A 20,722-nucleotide genomic window follows, 5' to 3' on the forward strand; every position below is an offset into this window, starting at 1 on the left:
CGGAATGTGCGTGCCGTCGCCCCCTCGCCTGGGCTCTCCTGTTCGGCCCGCCTCAAAAAAAAAAAGTGATTGTGCCACGCCAATCGGAGTTGTGTCACGTGGATAGCCGCGCAGCCGCATCGAGGCGTGTTTTGGCTTGCCGTTGGATGCAGACGGCCAGGGCACCACCGTCCCAGCGTTCCGCCATTCCCCCATTCCAACATCTCGCAGCAATGTCAGGTCAGAGGGACAGCCGCCATGCTACTATGCTACTATGCTACTATGCCACTATGCCATCATCATGCCACCCTTGTGCTACCGCAGCATTAGCGAGCTCGAGATGCGCAGAGGATAACGGACGTTTGGCATGGCCGTGCAGGCGTCAGAGCATTGATGGTTGTGTCGGGGCCATCGGGCAGTGGCAAAAGCACCCTGCTGAATATGTAAGCCGTTCGGTGCTCTGGATTGGTGCTCGCCGCTATGAGACATGCAATGTCGCTTGGATGGCGTGCTCCGATATCCCCCAAGCAGCGGCCGGTGCCGTATCCATGCTGATCCGGACTCGTTTTGCCAGGCTGTTCAAGAACTATCCAAGCACCTTTGGCTTCAGCGTTTCCCGTAAGTAGTCTGCTGAACTCCTCACAGAGAGAAGATACCGCCTCAGCAGTTTATTGTTGACCCCACAATGGCGCTGCCCATGGATCATCCATCGCCAATTATCCGCGGCTTCCAAGACACAACCCGGGGACCACGACCTGGTGAAGAGGACGGCAAGGCATACCACTTCACAACGCGTGAAAACTTTCAGGCGATGGTGAGCCAGAATCAGTTTATCGAGTATGCTGAGTTTTCTGGAAACATGTACGGCACGTCGATCGCTGCTGTCGAGGCGATCAGCCATGCCGGCACGATCTGCGTGCTGGATCTGGAGATAGCTGGCGTCCAGAGCATCAAGCGCTTGAGCAAGCCAGCACATTACATGTAAGGAACAGGGCAGCACCCTCGAGACGAGCTCCGTCACCGAGGCCCTGAGAATCAGCTGCTCCAACTGCAGCGCTAATGCGTCCATGCGTCGACACTCCGACCCAGATTCATCCAGCCTCCCTCGATCGAGGCACTCGAGAGGCGGTTGCGGGATAGAAAGACGGAAAGTGAGGAGACGCTGCAGACTCGCTTGGCCACCGCCAAAGCGGCAATGGACTATGCCGCCGAGCCCGGTGTCTACGACTGCATTGTCGTCAACGACGCGGTGGATGAAGCATACGCGAGACTCGAGGAGTTTGTCCAGAAAACATGGAGTACGTTCAACTCCCAAAATGCATCGAATCGCATGTCAGGGCCGCATCAGGGCGATGCTAACTGTCATGCTGATTGCATTTTCGAAACTGGTACAGATCTCCAGCCTCACGGATCCGAGAAGTCCAAATCCAAGACATGCAATGCGCTCTGATCCTTGACCCGTCGATCCAGCGCAATCGTTGTGGCAACGGCGACGCTGCCTCGTAACGATCTGGCGTCGATGTCGCAGCGTGTCGAATAGAGAATAGAGCACATCATTTCATCCGGACAAAGCACGCCGGAACAGGGCCCATATCATAATACATGGCCAAGTGCCCTGAGTGAGCAGGGAGATGCATGTGGTAAGCGGGCACGACGGTGACCAGCGAGTCGCTACAGATGCCGTCACTGCAAGCCAGGGCAAAAGGATATATCTAAGGTGGGGGGGGGAAGACGTGGGGCAAAAAAACGAAATCGCTGGATTGGCTTGGAGAGCGGGCCATATTCGGATGAGCGCCGATCAGCGTCATTCAGCCGATCAGCATCGTTCAATCCACACAACTCATCCGCGAGTTGAAGTGTCCAAATTCGCTTCAAAGCCTTCCTGCGTTTCGGTTGGGAACTTTGTTCAGCGCTACTGCATCTGTCGAGCATCTTCACACATCCATGTCTTACGGAGCATCGACAAAGGGTGTCTTGTCCAAGTCGGACTACTCGCTCGCTGACTCTGGAAACGTCACCCCGCAGAGGCGCTTTCGGTCATTCTCGCTTCTCACGAGCCGCACACGCAACCGCTCGTCATCCAAGAGCGACGGCGACCAGCTGAGGCATGGGGCGACCAAGTTGGCGTCCTCGATTCCCAGTTCAATGTCATGCATAAATCTCAGCACCGACATTGACGCTTTGCTTGAGCTCTCTCAGTGTCAGCCCGATGCTTCGCGACCGCCACAGCCAGAGCATCCGCTTCCCACCATTCCCGACGGCGGTCGCCCCGAAAGCATCCCCGAAAGCATTCCGGAGAGCGACATCGACACCGTGTTTCTGATCGGGCAACAACAGAGCCTCGACGAGGCCTTTGAGTCGATGCAAAGCTACAAGCCCGAGCGGCTCGACATCAATTCGGTGTTGGCCCTGGCTGCCTCTCCCTCCCATCCCGAGTTTCCCCCCAGTCGCGAATCGCCGACCTCTGGCAGCAACCGCAACCGCAACCGCCTACCCAGTCTTCCGGACATTCGAGCCTATGGAGAGTACTACTTCAAGGAGTCCAATGTGTTTCCGCTTCATGTCTACATCAACGAGGACAGTGGCGCCGAGGATATCGAGGAGCTCCTGGACATTGGTTGTCCCGTCGCGTACCCGGCGCTCGGCTCCTCGTGGGAGCCTGATATCGCAAACGTCCTGGACCTTGACCTTCAAAAGCTCAAAAACAAAGATGAGGATTCAAACGACGTGTTCATGTCCAATGTGTCGCTTAACATATGCAATCTTGCCGAACTCGAGGAGGAACCTGGCTTGGCAGCCCCAAGGCACATCATTGGCGATTTTGGATCCATGGACATTGACCAACTGATGAGAGCTGGCGAAGCTCCGCTCGACCAAGAGCTCCATCGAAGCTTGGAGCCGGAGCCAACGCCAGCGCCAGAACCAAGCCTCAAGCTCGAACCCAGGCCAATATCAGTCGATTATTGTCAGTCAGATACACATTGCTCGCTTCTTACTCCTGTCGACACGCCTTCGTGGCCACTGACTGCAAAGAGGAAACAGCGGAGTATGTCGCAGCCCAGCATCTCGTCCAGAAAGAAGAGCAGCAGTCGATACAGCTCACTCCCTGTCCTGAGCACCGTGGATCGAAGCGATGTGCCGCGGCCTCGAGATGAGGCCGACGATTTGGTGCTCCTATGCTCGGTCGATATTGAGGAGGTACTCAATATCGGGAATACCCATTCGCCTGACGGAGGCTTGTTGGCATCGTGTGATGCTATCCCCGGCGCAGTGGTCTCTGTCGATAATCTAAGCAGCGTTCCGAGCGCGAATGATATCAACCAGCTGATCGAAATCGGAGAGTCTCTCGATGTATTATTGGGACCGGCACCCGACCATGCAAGCGAGCCCATTGGTATGATCAACAGAATATCGCTGACCCTACGCCTGTCCACGAAAGGCCCTTCCCTGCGGAACGTTCCCCACGATCAAGAAGCGGACAAGCTCCTTGAAACCTCCATGCTGTAAGCGTCTATTACCACCACAGCACGCTCTCTTTCGGATCTGTAGAGTTGCAGACGAAGAGCCTCAGCCGTGGGCCGCAACGATCGCCTTGGAGTGTCTCTTTATGATCTCCGAGAGCTGCATCCGCTTCAAAAACTCACGGCAGACAGCTTTATTCACTGCTACTCTCAAGCTCGCTTCGCTCATATGCAAGATTGCTACGCCTGTGGATTGCTATATCGGCTCGCTATGTTCGCTAGGCGCAAGCTCAAGCGGCCGACATTCCAGAGGTTACATAAATGCCATCTTTTGCACGATAGTCGCCTGACAAACCGCTTGTCATGGGTGCGTGGGATCTCTAGGGGTCTTCGTCCGAGATGATCGTGATGCATTCTGGGCTGCTTGTAGTGCTGACAGTCAGCCCGTCGCGACCAGAGAGCCGAGTCCTGGCCTTCTTGGAGCGGGGCTGAGTCCCTGCACATTCGGCGACCATATCGACAGGCACAGCCACAATGCTCGCACTGTCCTCGAGTACCGATTTGGTCGATCTCCGGCGCTTCGCCCCAGCATCTTTCCCCGAGACAGGGGCTCGTGGATCAACCAAGGTCTCGATCTCAAACACGCCGTGGGGCAGTCCCTGTGATGCCGACATGATGTGCAGCTTGCCCCTCTCTGAGATCCTAAAGTAAACAATCGTTGAATACGGCGTGAAGTGGAAGTCTTCTTTGATGAGACCCTGGAGCAGCATCTGGATAATAATCCGTTCTTGGTCCTATCGATGATACCGGCAACGTATCAGTGTGTTTGCCCATCTCGGCTATCAGCGGTACAACTCACACGAGCGCAAGGGCCTCTGTCTGCTCGTCATTTTGGAGCCGGTGTACGCCCTCGGATCGACATTTCCTTCGACACTTGCGCTGTGATGACTTACATCCTTTGAGAGCGTCTTTGGAGGAGGGAAGCCGGGCTGTCCATCGCGAGCCAAAGCAGCCACGGCCGGGGATGTTTTGCCTACTCCACGCCAGAGTTCCAAAAGCCTCAAGAACGTTGCTTTCTCGTCCGATCCCTGGAGAGCCGTCAAAATCATGAGGACTGCAGCAACTTCAGAGGAGACGTCGGTTCGCACAACTTGGAATCCCCTTTGCTTCATCGAGCAGTGGTCGCAAGTGCCGCATTCGTCCAGTCGCTCCGCCTTGGACCGATGAGTTAGTGGCGAAGGAAGCGACGCACCAAGTGCATCTTGAGACAAGTTGAAGTATCGATCCATCAGCAGCTTTCGGCAGGTCGAGGTGTCTTCGCAGTATTTGAGCATAGCGTGTACACCCTTGAGTCCATCGTATTCAAGAAGAACCATCGAACTCAGACGGGGCCCGTCCTGGCCTCGGTAGTAGAGAATGCAGTCGGCCGGCATCCCGTCACGGCCAGCTCGGCCAGATTCTTGGTAGTACCTAGTAGTAAATTGGAGGGGGGGGGACACCAGCGTATCAGCGACATCAACGATGACTCTCAGGCATAGCCACCCATCCAGAGCTCGAGCCGAGATCGTGGGTGCGTAGCTCACCCTTCGACCGACTTGGACATGGTATGATGGATGACGAAGCGGACGTTCTTTTGGTTGATGCCCATCCCAAAGGCAATGGTGGCAACAACAACCTTGATGGCTCCACGCTTCCACTCAAAGTGGATGCGATCGCGGTTTCTATCGTCGAGGTCGGCGTGATAGACACCGACCTTGAGAGAGCCGCCGGAAGCGCCACGTAGCCCCTCGGCGACCTGCTCGGTGTCCTTTTTGGACAAGCAATACACAATCCCACATGAGTCCTTATGGTTGACCAGGATATACTCGGCCATCTGGGCAAGCTGATCCTTGAACGAGACGGCCTTTGGCAGAATGGAGTAACTGAGGTTCTTGCGGTGCAAAGGTGACGAAAAGAGCAATGTTCCGGTCACTGGGTCGATTGGCTTCATGTTCAAAATCGAAAGAACTGAATCCATAAGCGACAGTGGACATGTGGCCGACAACGCGATCAGCGGCGTCTGTGGGAACATGGTCTGGTCGGGACATCAATGTCAGTATTAATGTGTCACCCCAGACTCAACGAGATTGTCGTGGGAGCATACGACACAGTTTGGTCGACCGATCCCTCGAATAAGTAGACACCGTTTGTGGATTGAGTTATTCAAGATGTGAACCATGGGTGCGCACCTTGAGAATACCAAGTTTTTTGTAGTCCGGCCTTGGACGAAGGAAAGTGCGAGCCATCGACTGTGAGAACAGGAAGGGCCGCGATCGCCATGATGGTTGAAATCCAATTTGCATCCGATAGCCGTGGCCGGTTTGGATAACACAACTACTGTGCCTCCGTGGCTGTGCAGCTACTCACCGAAAGTCATGCCCGTATTGACTAGTGCAGAGCAAAGCGTCAGCCACATGCACCAACATGCACCAACATACATGCACCAACATACATGCACCAACATACATGCACCAACATACATGCACCAACATACATGCACCAACATACATGCACCAACATACATGCACCAACATGCATCAAATCGGCGTTACGGACCTGCAGCAGTGTGCCTCGTCGATGACGAGGAGATCCAGCTTCCCCATACCATAGCGCTTCTCCAGCGCCGTCATAAATCGCTTGCTCTTGGCAATTCTCTCGGGTGTCACATAGATAATGCGAGCATCCCAGCTACAGTCCGATCCACCCACGCCGTCGAGAATTGACTTGGTCTCGTCTTTGCTTGTTCCTGAATGGAGCATTTTGGCAGACACCCCGACTTCCTCCAGTCCCAGCACTTGGTCGCGGATCAGGGAGATCAGCGGCGAGATCACTACCGTCAGTCCGCTTCGGAGGACGGCCGGAAGCTGAAAGCATAACGACTTGCCTGTCGAGATCCCATGTCAGTGAGCCCCGGTTCATTGAAACATATGTCTCCCCGTTCAGCAAAAGTACAGCCAATGCTGGAAACTTGCCCCCGCCTGTTGGCATCACCACAAAGACGTCTCGGCCCGAGAGAACGGCGTTGATGATGGCTCTCTGGTTGTGTCGGAACTCGTCAATTCCCCAGATCTTCTTGGCAGTCTCGCCGGCGCCCCTGGACCACGCAAAGTCTTCGCGATCATAGTCGACGGCTTGGCTGGCGGCGCTTTTGGGGGCTGGAGGCAGCGACTGCAACGAGCTCAGAATGCTGCTCCGTTGCTGCTCAAGCTCCGATCGCTTGCGTCTCAGGGACTCGATCTCTTCCTGCGAAAGCAAAGCGAGTTAGCACCTGGACCGACCACATCTGGACAAATGCAGGCAGCGGTGTCGATTGGGATCTGAACGACCGGCTGTCGAGCAAAGGGCTCCTCACGAGGCCGCACATTGAGAGAGGCGATCTGGGCATCGAGGAAGGCCACGGTATCGAGGCTGGTTTGGGAAGCCGCCATTTTTGGCCGGGCAGAGCTGGTGGAAAGAGCGGGACGGTTGAAATACCGTTGGCGAAAGAGGGCCGACCACCACCACCACCCGGGCGACCAGCTTGCCGCAAAGCTCCCTGCCTTAGCCCTCAGGCTCCGCTGCTTGGTGCAAAGTCATCCCACGAGCAGCAGCTGGTTGCAACGAATGCGAGGTCCGGCAATGTCGCATTAGAGTGACTCATGGGAGTGATGCAGAGGTGTGCTCGCTCGGCATCGAGCTCCAGGGCAACTCATGTCGTGCTGCAGACTCAAGAGTGCGAGCACGATCGAGAATCCAAATATCATGTTCATTTGGACAAGCTATAAACGCTTTCGAGGAGACTACATGCCGCTCGTCGCAGTATGCGCGTCCGATGAAGCTTCAACCGATCCAGCGCTCCGCCTGGCATGTTTCTCGACGATCCCGTAACATCGTGTCTGGCACCAGCCAAGGATTTCTCTTGGGCTTGATCTTGGTTATGGTTTGGTTTGGTTTGGTTTGGTTTGGTTATGACCTCGTCCTTTGTGCTGAACAGGGTCTTGGTCTTGTGGACGAGCGAGTGATTACTGTTCGCCGACCAGTTTCTGCACCCGCTTAAGCACCGAGTCTGCATCATGCCGTCAAGGGTCACAGCGCTGGTAAGCTGGAGGATTCTCATTGACAACGAAAGAAACGGCGAGCCGGTACAGCACCGAGGAGGCTACAGGCCAGGGAATCAACGCAGGGATCGGACACGGCGCAGGCGACGCACCTTTGGAGGGATCATAAGGATGGTCCTTTGACGGAATCTCCAGCACCGTCGGGAAGGCAGCTTCGTGGGCCTCGACGAGCTCGCGGATATCATCAGCCACCTGCAGTACGAGTCGAGTTCGAGTGGTGAATTCACACATTTGTCGACCGTCCCGCTCGCCAGACAGGCACGCGCAATCCGGCGGCGAGCCGATGGCGGCAGAATGCAGAATGCTCTGGTAGTTACATGCTGGTTGATCAGGATGATGGCAATGTCCTTGCGTGACGTGAACTCGGTGAAGGTTTCTTCGATCTTGGGAAGCGGCGTCTCTGGAGAAGAGGGAACGCCCGGCATCAGGCAATGACTCTCGAACGTGGCAGCATAACGCTGCAGCAGCACTGGCAGCAGCAAGAGATCGATTGTGGTCCGGCTGTGCCAGAGATGCGGTCCGGCACTCACTGGAGTCGACAATGAAAAAGTTGGATTTTTGCTTCGAGTCGATATGGCCGATGCCGGCCAAAAGCAGGCCGGTTACAGAGTCCTGGGTGCGATCGCAGTCAAGATATACAAATCAGACTCGGCGTTGTCGATGCTCCCGGTGACATTGCCGATGCTCCCGATGACATTGCCGATGGTCCCGATGACATTGCCGATGGAAATGACGCTGTCGGCCCCGGCGCCGGTGCCAACGCCCAGCAATCGTGCGTATTGTTTATATCGACGAGCTGGGCTGCCGGCTGCTGTATCGACCAGACGCGATGCGAGCCCCAAAGCAAGCAGATGCAGCGAGACAGCATGTCGAAATCCCGGGTGCCAACCTCGTCTCCGATGACGGCGATCAGAGTGCGGTCCTTTTGGAATGACATGGTGATGCGTGTGCTTTGGAGAGTGCTGGTGTAGAGACGATCGAGACGGAGCTCAATCCGAGGAGGTTTTGCGCTGGGGTTGGGCGCTATCCAAGCAAGCGGGATTGGGCATGCACTATGAAAAAATTTCTTGTTAAAAAAATGAGCGAGAACGACAAAACGCGCTCTCGGAGCCACCTCGGTCGGCGAGAAGAGCAGTCTCTGGCGAGAGACCCCCGAGGGAAGGCGAGAAGCCTCTCGCCGTCACACACACACACACACACACACACACACACACACACACACACACACACACACTTTGCACAAGAGAGTCAAACACCTCCCATCGACCATCCCAAGAGGGATGGCAACCCCGAAGTGGACTGCCCAGAATATGGGCGACCCGGCATCCACTGTCGAAATGCACAAGGAACAGTGCGAGATACTTACAGTCAATCCAGAAAGAAACGGGACAGATCCCATTTCGGGCATCAGATGTCTGAAGCCCGCTGACTGACTTGTAGGCCCAGTGAGCAAGCCATGGCATTGCACTCCTGTCTTCGTTGGCAATCTCTTTGTTTTGGTTGGTTTGGGAAGCACAGTCTTGAATACACCCGGTCGATCTCCTGTGGCGATGATCGACTGGCATACCGAGATCATGTTCCTGGCTGCATTGATGTCTCGATCCCACAACGTATGGCAGCTTGCACAGCTCCGGACAAAGTGTGGTTTCTCGATATCAAGATGCTCGGGTGACTCAAGTCGCTTGAATTCCCGACAATGTGAGCACACCTGGGATGTGTTGAACTCGTTCACCGAGCACACATGGATCTTGGAGACGGATCGGTCTGGTGGTCGTCTCTGGTGATGGTGGAACTGCTCGAAATACTTGGCAAACCTGAGTCTCCTGGGACTGGATGCGTATCCCTTCCCCTGTTTCCAGGATGCATTCCCAAAGGCAATCACCACTTCGGTCTCCCTTGGTGCTTGGTCGATGACTCGCTTGCACATCTCGTGGACGGTGCGCTGTCGCTTGCTGTGGAGATCAAGCCGTTTGAATCGCCGTCGCCGGGTCAGGCTGAAGTACAGCTGTTTCTCCAGCATGTCTCCATCGAACACATGGCGAATATATCGCAAGAAGGAAGCCAACCCAGGGATCTTGGGGCTCGGTGTGGCACTCATCCATTCCTGCAGACCAAGGATCTTGTGGGTGCTCTGGATCCACTTGGTCGCCTGGGTGGTGTCTTTCTCTTGCGGGGAGCCATCTGGCGAGAAAATAGCGACGATGGCTAGTCCTGTTCTTGGGGAAGAGAGAATCTCCTCAAAACCAGCGCATTTTGGGCTGGCAGAGTTGTTGTTCACAGTGGCGTCCTTGATTCAGATCCAGAAACGCATCGCTCGCTCAATCAGTCGTGGGAAGACATCTTGTCAAGGTGAGTCTTGCCTGATAGCCAAACGATCATGTCATCTCGCTGACACACAGCCACGCTTGACTAGGTTTCCAACCAGAGAGATTCAGATGGTGGTGGTTCTTGTCCGCAATCGGAGTGGAGCTTCCAACAATGATACAATTGGTCATTCTTCCACACCAATCGCCCACCACCACCGTCAATCGGCTCAAGGTGATACCAAATGCCGTCAACCGACCATGGCCGGATTCCAACTTTTGCTGCATCTTGGTCTACAGCGTGTATTCATATTCGAGATGAGCAGCCGCGAGGGGGACGGAAAAAATTGATAGTGATGGGTGAGGCTGCGGCTCGTCAGGTGGAAGCCGTCTCTCCCAACCTGCTCGCTCGCCAGGATCAGCTCAAGACTTCCAGACAGCTCTCGGGCACTAGCGCGGGTTCCATTCGTCCGGATACTTCGATGCGAGACTCCTCGACATATCAGCCTGGGCTTCGGCAGAGGCGTCAGCAAGCCGATGAGTCGCCTGCTGGGCTGCCGTGTGCTGGGATTGGGTTTTCGCCGATGGCAAATGCTCTCGGCGAGAAGAGTCGCGCTCTCGTTGGATTTTGCTCAAACGCACCAATCCAAAATCCACCGAACGGAGCCAGCATCCATCTCCCGTCGCCCAAACGACGTCGCTGTTGGTTGTGCTGTTTGTCCCAGTCGTGCTAGCATCGTGTTGCCATGAGTCGCTTGGCCAGATCGGTTTCTTGGTCGTCTCAAATGGCCGGTCGCCTGCCCCGGCCACAGCTCGTGGCCATCCAGGCCCCTGCGCTGTCGATACTGCCAGAGACCCGACGTCCTGCGTCTCGACGCCAGATGTCGTCCCAAATACCAACGAGCCCGGCGACGCCCCTACAGCCCAGCGCACTCCGCCCAACCATCGACTCGGTCGTGGCCACCTTCCTGCGAAACTCCATCCCGAATCGGGGCATCATCGTTACTAGGTTCTCATTCGACACATACAAATTGGTCAAGCAGCTCGAGCGACAGGGCTTCAAGCGGTCTCAGGCCGTTGCCATAATGCGCATTATCAATGCGATACTTTTGGAAAGGTGCGATCCTTGCCGATGAAGCTTGGCCAGATGGCTGTCGTTGGAAGGGATCTTGTGTGGGCGATGAGTGCTGTGGCAGAACAATCGGATTGAGGAAGTCGCCCCAACAAGCATGAAGCGGCGGCTGGCTGTGCCAGCCGCTGGAAGCAACGCAGGCGATCGACAGGGGCGTGCAGAATGCCATCGTTAAATCACAAGGAACATTCAAGCCGCTGACTTTGATTGAAACTGACCTCTCTAGCACCATGGACATCCGCTCGAAGCTTCTCTCCAAGACCGAGCTCGAGAATGTGCGTCCACTCGTCCCACCAGCTTCTATCCGCTGCAACAATGCAACAAATGCAGTCGCCGCTTTGCATTTTGGGAGCAGGCACGGCTCTTAGTCGGGTGGGCAGACCGTCCTTCATGGCCGCTCGACTCTCCTGGCCCCGGCATACAACGCCGCCTTCCTGAGAGCCCACCTACTTTGGTAACGCACTGATCCGCTCGCTACATGTCCACAGGAGTCTTACCTGTACAAAGCGGATCTTCAAGAGCTTCGGAACGAACTTCAGCTGCTGCGCCAGAACGACACGGCTAATCTCAAGACCGATAGCGAGGCTATCTTGCGAGACATCGAGGCGCTCAACCAAAAGTTCGCCGACAAGATCGCCTCGCTCAAGAGCGAGGTTGCAATCGACATGAACATTCACAAGTCCGAGAGCCGCGAACACGGCATGGATCTCAATCTGCGAATGCAAGAGATCAACCACAAGCTGGTCCTACGTATCAGCGATCTCAAAACAAACATCGAAACCATGAAGATCGACACGACTCGTATGATCGTTTGTAAGTTAGTGAGGAGCCAAGATGGCTGTACTGCTGGACGGAGCGGGTGTAGCGCAGCGTAAAGAGCGGTAATGTATTCGCCAGGGTCGACAGTGGCTCAAGAATCAAAGCGAGCCCCAGTATTAGTTATGATGCGCGAGATAGGCTGACCAACATGGCGACTGTACTAGGGTATCTACTGCTCACTCTGAGCGTGCTCATCGGCGTGGACTACCTCCTTGCCTTGGGGACTGAGAAGGAGAAGCACAAGCCGGCCACCAGTGGCTTTTCAGGCATCAACGACTTGATCGATGAAGGTGTTCGCCACATTGTCATTGAGACCGCATCGCACAAGGAATAGAGGGCCGATTCCACCGGTATCTGGCATCAAGACGCATAAGCCCGCGAACCAATGGCTTGTTTGAATTCCAGGGTGCGACTGTTCCGACTGCTGATCCCGGGGTACCCTGGCTCGTCGCTCAGTACTGGTACAGCGGAAATCCCGAGACAGCCCACAGTGCACTTTGGATACAGCGGCGTGGGCGAAATGAAGCGAGATGCCCTGTGCGAATCCCTGGTCACTATTTATCGATGCTGGATGCACATGCTCATTTATCGTTTGGTAATGACCATCGGCACAACGCCTCGTCCTTCGATGGCGAACATTGCTGTATGGCGACGCTACGAGGCGGCTTGTATTGAACAAGCACAATCCTATCCTTGGTCCAGAAACATCGCTTGTGGCCCACCTTCCCGTGCCCCCAATAGCTGCAATGGATGCATCACCACTGCGTGTGTGCGTATATTGGCCTCAAAGCGTCGATTATATCGAGGGCAACCTTTTGTATTTCGAGTCGTATGGACTGAGTTGTTTTTACAAACAAGAGGCGACAAATATGAAGATATTGGAAGGGGCAATAGAAGAGGCTTTGGGAATACTACAGGGCTTTGAAAGGTGTTTATGCTCGCTGCTCAACAAGGACGTCGACGCCATCTTTGTAGCCCTGGGTGATGGAGAAGACGATGCGCAACTGGCTCGGATCAAGCAGCTTGAAGTTGTACCTTTGCAGCGCGCGGATGACGAAGATCTGGGCGAGCAGGGCCATGTTAGTTTGGTGGCGACCAACACGACTTCCGAACACACAACCCAAGCCCATGTCTTCAAACATGCATTTGCGCGATCAGACGCTTACTCTTGTTTCAATGTTTGCCATCTTCTGCCCGATGCAGTTCATGGGGCCATCGCCAAAAGGCAAGTAGCTGCCGGGGTAGTGCGGCTTGATCCAACGATCAGGGTTGAACTCTTCAGGGTTCTCCCAATACTTGGGGTTCCGATGGAGATGGGAGATGACCACGTTGATCTCAATCTGTGAGGCGAGATATTCATTGTAAAAACGTGTGAGACATAGAACGAATGGCCATAGGCCAGATATAGATGCCAGAATCGTCAATCAAGCCCGTTTGTTTGACCAAGGAGTGGCTCTGACACTTACCCCGCTCTTGACGTGGTATCCCAGGATTTGAGTGTCCTTGGTGGTGCGGCGGGCCAACAGCGGAACAGGTGGATACATTCGAAGAGTCTCCTTGATCACCATATCGATGTACCTGCACCCAAAGGTATTGCTATGATCAGAAATTATCTCAATCCGTTGGATGGAGTGTGTCTCAGCATCATGACAACTACAGAGCAGACGCTGTGATGCAAATGACCTACTTGAACTGCGAGAGTTGCTCGTGGGCAGGCAGTCCGTCACGGCCCAGAATGCTGTCAACTTCCTGTTGAGCCTTCTCGTACACATCCGGGTGCTTCATGAGCTCGATCATGACAAAGGTAATCAAATTGGCGGTGGTCCTGGATAGGTATGATACAGGCAGGGGCAGCCGCATGAGAATAGAGTTGGCAGAGGCAAGGAGTCCATAGCAGCGAGCGAGCGACCGTGACCAAAGCACACGAAAGGAGAACATACTCGTGTCCGGCCAGGAAGAAGCCGTAGATTTCATCCAGGATCTCTTCTTCGGTGAATTTCTGGAAAACGCGGGCCGATTATATTAGCGAGCCATTCAGCGTCACCCTGGCTTGAAAGACGAGACTGCATCTAGTGCTGCGGCTATATGCAAGTCGCCACAGCTCCGATACAGTAGTCCTTGGCCATTGCGCTCTGCCTTTGCGACTGGCGGTCGAGTTTGCACTTACTGCGTCTCCGCTGGTATCCACAAAGAGTAGTCGGTCCATGAGATCTTCATTTGGATGCGGCGTCGACAAGGCACGGCGTTCAGCGAGAGTCTTACGGGTAATTTCTTTGATGGCGCGCGACTCATCGATGCCAATCTTCATCCCCACGCCAAAGCGGTCCCAAAGCCACTCGTTGAGACCGAATCGGTTGCTGGTGATTTGGGCAATGTTCTTGAAGGGACTGAAGGCCTCGTCAAGTTCAGCGGGGCGGTCGAGGAGAGCGGTAGTGCCAAGGTCCTTTGAGAACGCAATCGCTCCGCTGTGACAACACAAAGTCGGATCGAGAGAGGGCGGAAGAACAGAAGGCCATGGGACAGGGCAGCCCAAAGTTTAGCTCGGCGATACTAGAATGCTTTTTGATCCTGTGATGATGCAATCTTTACTCACATGATGTCAAGCACGACGGCGTTGGCAACGAGATGCATGTTGATTTTGGAAGAGGCACCGAGCTTGGTGATCATGAGGTCCATGTACTGGTTGGAGGCTTCCGCAGCTGCTCGCAGTTGAACCGGTCCAAAGCCGGGCTGGAGGAACTTGCGATGGCGCTTCCAGACGTCGCCGGTCGGAATCAAGAATAAAGCATAGTGGGCGATTCCCCTGTGCAGTTGGAATATCGGAACGTTAGCGTTCGCATGGGTGTCTCAAAAGCAGGTCGTGAATTGGGCCCGACACCAAAATACGTGTGCATTTCAGCAACCCGGCGGAGTGGACAGTACGCCAACACGGTGCGCCGCTGCTTACTTGTGTGTCAGTTGAAACTCTTCGGAGCGTATAAACTCGCACTTGTCGTCGCCCTTGAGGACCCGCTTGATTTCATCGGCGTCGGAGATCAAAACACTCGTTCGGCCCAAGATATGGACGGTGCCGATCGGGCCATACTTTTCTTGGATATCATGGAAGAACATGTGGACTCTTCTGTCGGCGATGTATCTAGAGGGAGAATAGGAGCGCCGAAACGTGAGAAGCGGGGCCGGGCACGATCCTGTCGCAGCACTAATGGATACTTACTTGCCAATGGTCAGAAACTCGCCGATAAATGGCCAGCTCTTGGGGCCAGGGATCGACTTGCCACTACTGGCCGACTCGAATATGGCATAGGCGCCGGAGGCAAGTAGAACAGTGCCCGCAATCGCCAACTGGGTGCCGTATTGTCGAGCGAAGGCAAGGCCGCTCTGGATCAGAGGTTCTGTCGTCAGGGTCGTCGACATTGCAGTGAAGAGGGGAGGAAGAAGGGCGCGTTGTGAGAGGGGATCTGAGGTGAGGTGTTGTGGACTGACGCCGAGCGGCACGGCGTTATATCGGCCGCGCCAGGGTTGGGCCTTGGCAGAACGGACGAGATTGATGCCCGATCTGCCGGCGGATGACCGGCAAATCTTGCTTTCGGCTTTTGGCTTGGCGCGGTGGAGGCACTGCCTGCGCGGCCCTGGCAACGTGTTCGGTAAGGCTGTGCCTCCTGGCTCTGGCCAGCGACCCCGACACGCAGCACTCTTGGCACGCCACTCCATGGATGATTCGAATCGGGGGGAGTGCATGTATTACTCATCGGAGACGGCCTGTCTTGGCGTTCGTCTGGAAGCCCGCTGCGATTTATCAGAAAGGCCGAGTCTCGCCCATGGAAAGGCTATTGATCAGACACTAGCTCCGGTCGCTCTGGCTGCTGGCGCTCGCCCTGCGACGTGGATTATGACGCGGACTGCGGCTGGGACTGCGGCTTGGGCTGTAGCTGTCGCTTCGGGCACGGCTGGATCGTCGGCGATCTCTGCGAGACGACAGGTCGGAGGCATCGCTACCGCTCGGACTCGGACTGCGGGACTTGCGGCTCGACGATCGCTGCTGAGACCGCCGTGGCGGTGAGGCGGCCCGGCCTCTGCCACGGGGATGGGCGTCCTCAGGGATATTAGTTGACGACGGCGGTCGGCGAGCCTCCACGTCGGGCGAAGCGCTGCGGCGGCGGGGACGCTGTTGGGGTGGCGACACCGAGCCTTTCGATCGTAGGTCTGGAGATCGGTCCGAGTTCGATCGCGAGGGCGAGCGACGTCGGCGCCGCCCGTGGCTATCGTCCCGGTGTTCGTCCCGGTGTTCGTCCCGGTGTTCGCCACGTCGCATGGCCTCTCGGTCTGCGTCTCTGCGACGCAGCTCCTTTTCTCTTCTGCGCTGCTCTTCCTCGAATCGTGCCTGTCGCTCCTCTTCGCGGCGTGCTCGCTCAAGCATGCGCTCTTGCTTTTTGGCGTTCTACGGACACAGGGAGAGCCACACGTCAATGCATGCTTCAAACATGGTCACCACCCGTCGAATACATCTTTGCACGCCGATGCATTGCTGGGCAAGACCGCCTGCATCAGGCTCGATTCCGGCTTGCCGGGCGTACCTGGATCTCGGGATCAAAGGCGGCGCCTTCAACATGCTCCGCCTCTCGGATGCCAAAGGCACGGGCAAGATTCCTATTCTTTTCTTCTTTTGCAGCCGCGAGGTGGTGCACTTCGTGGCTCTGGATCTCCTTCAGGCTCTTCTGGAAGTTGCCCAGTTTCTGGAGCAGCTCCTTTCGCAGCTCATCGACCTTGTCCTCGATCTCCGATTCGTCAACCCCCGATTCTTCCAGAGTGTCCCTGAGCTCCAAGCACTTGATTTCGATCTCTCGCTTTTTGTCGTGCGTCAGGATGTCTTCGTTGGGCTTTTTGAACGGAGCTGGGTTGCTACGGCTGGGGTCGTCTCGGCGATAGTCCTGTTTCTCGCGAGGCCGCAGCGACGAGAGATTGCGCTGGACGTATCCGTTTGTTCCGGATCCACGGGCAGTCGACAGACCTGCAGACAGAGCCAGTTTGCAATGTGAGTGTGCAATTGGTGGACATAATCCAGTCGGCGGTGGAGGTCGGCCGATTTGCGCCGAGGAAGCTTGGGCGGTCACGCAACGCTCGCTGGCCAGGACAGCACCCGATCAAAGTATCGGGTGTCTGGGCATTGGGCATCGGGAATCGGAGCATCGGAGCATCGGAGTGTTGATACACCTACCTATGCCGTTGTACATTATGCTGGTATCGCTGGACCTGCGGTGGGTGATGGGTGATGGGTGTGATGGGTGTGGTGGGTGTGGTGTGGATAAGCAAGGGATCTCGAATCTCGGCGGGTTTGTGTTGGCTGACCCAGCCAGTCCAGCCAGTCCAGCCAGTCCAGCCAGTCCAGCCAGTCCAGCCAGTCCAGCCAGTCCAGCCAGTCCAGCCAGTCCAGCCAGTCCAGCCAGTCCAGCCAGTCCAGCCAGTCCAGCCAGTCCAGCCAGTCCAGCCAGTCCAGCCAGTCCAGCCAATCCAGCCAGTCCAGCCATCCCCACATGCCATCCACGTGCAAATCCAATCTCCGTTTCTCCGGCGGCTCGGACCACACACACACACCGCTCCGCGTCCTTCACGCGCCGCTTCCCGGCCTGTGGATCGGCCTGGCATTTCCGTCCTCGGGTCTGCCTCGGTCCGTCCGAGTTTTCTGTCGTTCATCGTCTTGCGTCTGCTGCTCCGGCCCACCGCCCGCCCTCTTCCTCTGTCGTCTCTTTCTTCAAGCATGATCCGCTGGGCTCGTTCATCGCTGCAGCTTGCGCGCACCTCGCTCAGGTAGGTCCTACCGCTGTGTCCGCGGATGATCGAGGGCGTCGATTGCTGTCCAGCCTTCCTGGCTTACAGATGCCTCGCCTCGATCTGAACCGCCCGATGTCTCGCTCTCTCGCTCAGTGCTCCCAAGCCTTCTCTGGCTCGAGGATCTCTGCGCACGTTTGCCTCGCAGTCGTCGCTCAACTCCTTCACTGCCGAGGAGAACATGCTCCGCGAAACAGGTGAGCAGGCCGCCCTGGCTCCCACGATGCACCCAAATCGGAGCGCCATCGGAGCGCCATCGGATACCATGATCTGACCGTCTTTCAAACGCAGTCCGCAAATTCGCTGTCGAGCAGGTCAAACCCTTGGTCGCCAAAATGGATGAGTCTGAGGAGCTGGACAAGGGGGTTCTTAAGGGCCTCTTCGAGCAGGGCGTAAGTCAGTGGCGGGTTGCTGAGCCGGGATAGTCAGGGCCGACTCGTTTATTTGTTGGCCGAGACATGGCATCTAAACTCCATGCCAAGGTCGATAAATGGAACAGACATGGCACGTCTTGCCTGTGGATGGCACTGTGACGGCGCCGCTCACCGTCCAGTTGTCCCCTTCAACTCCAACTCTCAGCTTATGGGCATCGAAACCAGCTCCGATTACAACGGAGCCGACTGCTCCTTCACTTCGGCCATCATCGTTATCGAAGGTAGCGAAGCTTTCCGGGACAGGCAGCGGTGATCAGCCCTATGCCAGAGAGTGCGTTTCTGCCGGGCTGTTCCTGATGCGCCTCCATCTCTGCGACCCTTAGAACTGGCCAAGATCGACCCCTCGATCAGTGTTATTTGCGATGTGCAAAACACCCTTGTCAACACTCTATTCCGCAAGTACGCTACTAAGGAGCAGCAAGAAAAGTACCTCACTCGTCTCGCAACCGACACGGTGAGTAGCTGCGTGTGCGGGTGCCACTCCCACGGCCGACTCCGCCCGCGGTCGCCGTCAGGATGTCGCCCCTCTTTCCCAGTACTGATCCAATCTACCGCCGCCAGGTTGGCTGCTTCTGTCTCTCTGAGGCGGGCTCGGGCAGTGATGCATTTTCTCTGACAACCCGTGCCACCAAGGAGGGTGATCACTATATCCTGAGCGGCTCCAAGATGTGGATCACCAACTCCAAGGAGGCCGATATCTTCCTGGTCTTTGCCAACATCGACCCCTCCAAGGGATACAAGGGAATCACCTGCTTTATCGTTGAGAAGGAGATGGGCGTCAAGATTGCCAAGAAGGAAACTAAGGTAATGACCCGTCGCGGCGCAACGGGTCAACAATAGCCGCGACGAACAGCGGCATAGAGAGCTGCCGTGCCGCTTAAAATGGATCCAGTTCAGCAATGGCATGTGCTGTCTTCACTAACGCTGTCCACTGGCATTCGTCCTCTCTTAGCTTGGTATCCGCGCCTCCTCGACCTGCGCTCTCTCCTTTGACGACATCAAGGTAAGCTCCTCACCAATCACTTTCCCACCGAGCCGGGCTGCTATGACCCAGAGACCCTACACATTTGCAATGCCAGCGCATCTGTGTGATAAGCCATGAGCTTCTTCGTTATAATATGTGGCTACGGACCACCAGAGGCCTCGCTTGGCGAGTAAATGCTTCCGCGGACCCCGCAATATGTGTCTGATCCTGCCCATGGCTGGGTGTCGACTTTCGCGGGCTCTAGGTTCCTGCCGAAAATGTCCTTGGGGAGGTCGGCAAAGGATACAAGTATGCCATCGAGATCCTCAACGAGGGCCGCATCGGCATTGCTGCCCAAATGCTTGGTCTTGCCCAAGGTGTCTTTGACGAGGCCCTTGCGTACGCCTTCCAGCGAAAGCAGTTCAACACTCTCATCGGCGATTTCCAGGTGGGTGTCCTCTGGCACGTGTGTCCTTAGAAACACCGAGCGCATACGACCTTGGTGAACTCACACTTTCGATTTTCCTGTCGCGACCAATACGGCAAACAGGGCGTCCAGCACCAGTACGCCCAAGTTGCTGTGGAGATTGAAGCCGCCCGTCTCCTGACTTACAATGCCGCCCGGTTGAAGGAGGAAGGCAAGAGCTTTGTCAAGGAGGCCGCCATGGCCAAGCTTTACGCTTCGCAGGTCGCCGAAAAGTCCGCATCCAAGGCAATCGAGTGGGTTGGCGGAGTCGGATTTACACGAGGTGGGTAGCCCGCGCAGCCTTCGCCGTGGGCGAGATGCTGAGGTGCAGCGCACATCGTCCTGTGTCACAGTCCATTGACAGCACCGGATCAATGAAATCGTGAGAGAAAGCGATCGGAGTCTCGGAATCACTCTAACTGACTGACTTGCGTTTCGACACAGAGTTCCCGATTGAAAAGTTCTTCCGCGACTGCAAGATTGGCGCCATCTACGAGGTGAGTGATAGAGAGAGCTGCTGGCTTTGCACTGCGAATGTAATTCCTCCGCGCCTATCATCCGGTGTTTGTGGATCGCAGCCTATTGGCAGGGCCACTTTGCTGCTCCGCATTCCGGCAATACTCATCTCTGCGGCCATCTCCAGGGAACGTCCAACATTCAGCTCCAGACCATTGCCAAGATGCTCCGAAGCAAATACGTGTAAATGCCTGATTGACGGCAAGACACGACAGCGTTCGCACAGTCAAAGGTTTACATAGTCGAGCGAAACGCTAGCTTTTGCGATCTTGAGGCGCCATTCTCCTGGATCTCGAAGACACAAGTCATGGTGTGTCCAAGAGCACTGCTTTCCAACATACTCCCGACTTTGGTGTCGCTACGTTGCGATCCTACAGCTTGATGCACACAATCTTGATATGCCAGTCGATCGACGGCCAAGGTCGGCTTAGCACATTTGGATGCGCGTGTTCCAATCTACGTTTCTCGCAGCAATATAGTACACTTTGCACATGAGCAAACCGGTGCCTCCTGGGACTGGATGCAGAGCCCTTGCCTTGATGCCATTTCATTTTGGAAACGCTGCAAGAATCGGACCACCTTGTCTCCTTCGCACAATCAGCGCATCCTTGAGTGCGTCTCGCGAGCACCGCCATTTTGGATCCGCAACATTGCACACACCTGACTCGGATGTGTCGTTTTCGCCT

General features: G+C 55.8%; 7 protein-coding genes across 7 annotated transcripts; 3 read left to right on the top strand and 4 right to left on the bottom strand.

Annotated features, from left to right (window-relative positions):
• Window positions 1-212: 212 nt before the first annotated feature.
• BJ171DRAFT_495119 (guanylate kinase 1) lies at window positions 213-1,597 on the top strand (the record flags this gene model as incomplete). Its single annotated transcript, XM_053110086.1, has 6 exons — window positions 213-219; window positions 359-422; window positions 554-597; window positions 714-960; window positions 1,069-1,277; window positions 1,374-1,597. The coding sequence occupies 6 exons, from the start codon at window positions 213-215 to the stop codon at window positions 1,427-1,429; spliced, it is 627 nt and encodes a 208-aa protein (XP_052968988.1). The 3' UTR covers window positions 1,430-1,597.
• Window positions 1,598-3,592: 1,995 nt separating this feature from the next.
• BJ171DRAFT_495120 (P-loop containing nucleoside triphosphate hydrolase protein) lies at window positions 3,593-6,912 on the bottom strand. Its single transcript, XM_053110087.1, has 8 exons — window positions 6,842-6,912; window positions 6,452-6,722; window positions 6,036-6,363; window positions 5,847-5,867; window positions 5,669-5,699; window positions 5,024-5,514; window positions 4,394-4,910; window positions 3,593-4,234 (listed from the first exon to the last, which is right to left on the bottom strand). Exons 1-8 carry the CDS (start codon window positions 6,905-6,907, stop codon window positions 3,821-3,823), a joined length of 2,139 nt encoding a protein of 712 aa, XP_052968989.1. The 5' UTR covers window positions 6,908-6,912; the 3' UTR covers window positions 3,593-3,820.
• A 568-nt stretch (window positions 6,913-7,480) lies between these two features.
• Window positions 7,481-8,513, bottom strand: BJ171DRAFT_421293 (ATPase, V1 complex, subunit F; the record flags this gene model as incomplete). Its single annotated transcript, XM_053107479.1, has 5 exons — window positions 7,481-7,524; window positions 7,669-7,768; window positions 7,894-7,976; window positions 8,107-8,188; window positions 8,466-8,513. 5 exons carry the CDS (start codon window positions 8,511-8,513, stop codon window positions 7,481-7,483), a joined length of 357 nt encoding a protein of 118 aa, XP_052968990.1.
• Window positions 8,514-10,473: 1,960 nt separating this feature from the next.
• Window positions 10,474-12,370, top strand: BJ171DRAFT_308610 (uncharacterized protein). The gene is made up of 4 exons (XM_053107056.1): window positions 10,474-10,996; window positions 11,238-11,286; window positions 11,500-11,824; window positions 11,995-12,370. Exons 1-4 carry the CDS (start codon window positions 10,626-10,628, stop codon window positions 12,162-12,164), a joined length of 915 nt encoding a protein of 304 aa, XP_052968991.1. The 5' UTR covers window positions 10,474-10,625; the 3' UTR covers window positions 12,165-12,370.
• Window positions 12,371-12,463: 93 nt separating this feature from the next.
• Window positions 12,464-15,503, bottom strand: BJ171DRAFT_308613 (cytochrome P450). Its single transcript, XM_053107057.1, has 9 exons — window positions 15,045-15,503; window positions 14,778-14,966; window positions 14,424-14,633; window positions 13,998-14,295; window positions 13,771-13,829; window positions 13,518-13,655; window positions 13,297-13,408; window positions 12,997-13,170; window positions 12,464-12,891 (listed from the first exon to the last, which is right to left on the bottom strand). The coding sequence occupies exons 1-9, from the start codon at window positions 15,242-15,244 to the stop codon at window positions 12,763-12,765; spliced, it is 1,509 nt and encodes a 502-aa protein (XP_052968992.1). The 5' UTR covers window positions 15,245-15,503; the 3' UTR covers window positions 12,464-12,762.
• A 430-nt stretch (window positions 15,504-15,933) lies between these two features.
• BJ171DRAFT_597044 (cwf21 domain-containing protein) lies at window positions 15,934-17,122 on the bottom strand (the record flags this gene model as incomplete). The annotated part of the gene is made up of 4 exons (XM_053114720.1): window positions 17,046-17,122; window positions 16,405-16,838; window positions 16,136-16,268; window positions 15,934-15,995 (listed from the first exon to the last, which is right to left on the bottom strand). The coding sequence occupies exons 1-4, from the start codon at window positions 17,059-17,061 to the stop codon at window positions 15,934-15,936; spliced, it is 645 nt and encodes a 214-aa protein (XP_052968993.1). The 5' UTR covers window positions 17,062-17,122.
• Window positions 17,123-17,462: 340 nt separating this feature from the next.
• BJ171DRAFT_495139 (acyl-CoA dehydrogenase/oxidase) lies at window positions 17,463-20,612 on the top strand. Its single transcript, XM_053110088.1, has 11 exons — window positions 17,463-17,635; window positions 17,753-17,853; window positions 17,948-18,048; window positions 18,236-18,311; window positions 18,414-18,544; window positions 18,652-18,894; window positions 19,043-19,093; window positions 19,320-19,502; window positions 19,605-19,803; window positions 19,965-20,017; window positions 20,164-20,612. The coding sequence occupies exons 1-11, from the start codon at window positions 17,586-17,588 to the stop codon at window positions 20,221-20,223; spliced, it is 1,248 nt and encodes a 415-aa protein (XP_052968994.1). The 5' UTR covers window positions 17,463-17,585; the 3' UTR covers window positions 20,224-20,612.
• The last annotated feature ends 110 nt before the right edge of the window (window positions 20,613-20,722 follow it).

This window comes from Polychytrium aggregatum (genome assembly GCF_025602895.1).
Source record: "Polychytrium aggregatum strain JEL109 chromosome Unknown BJ171scaffold_9, whole genome shotgun sequence".
Classification (NCBI taxonomy): domain Eukaryota; kingdom Fungi; phylum Chytridiomycota; class Chytridiomycetes; order Polychytriales; genus Polychytrium; species Polychytrium aggregatum.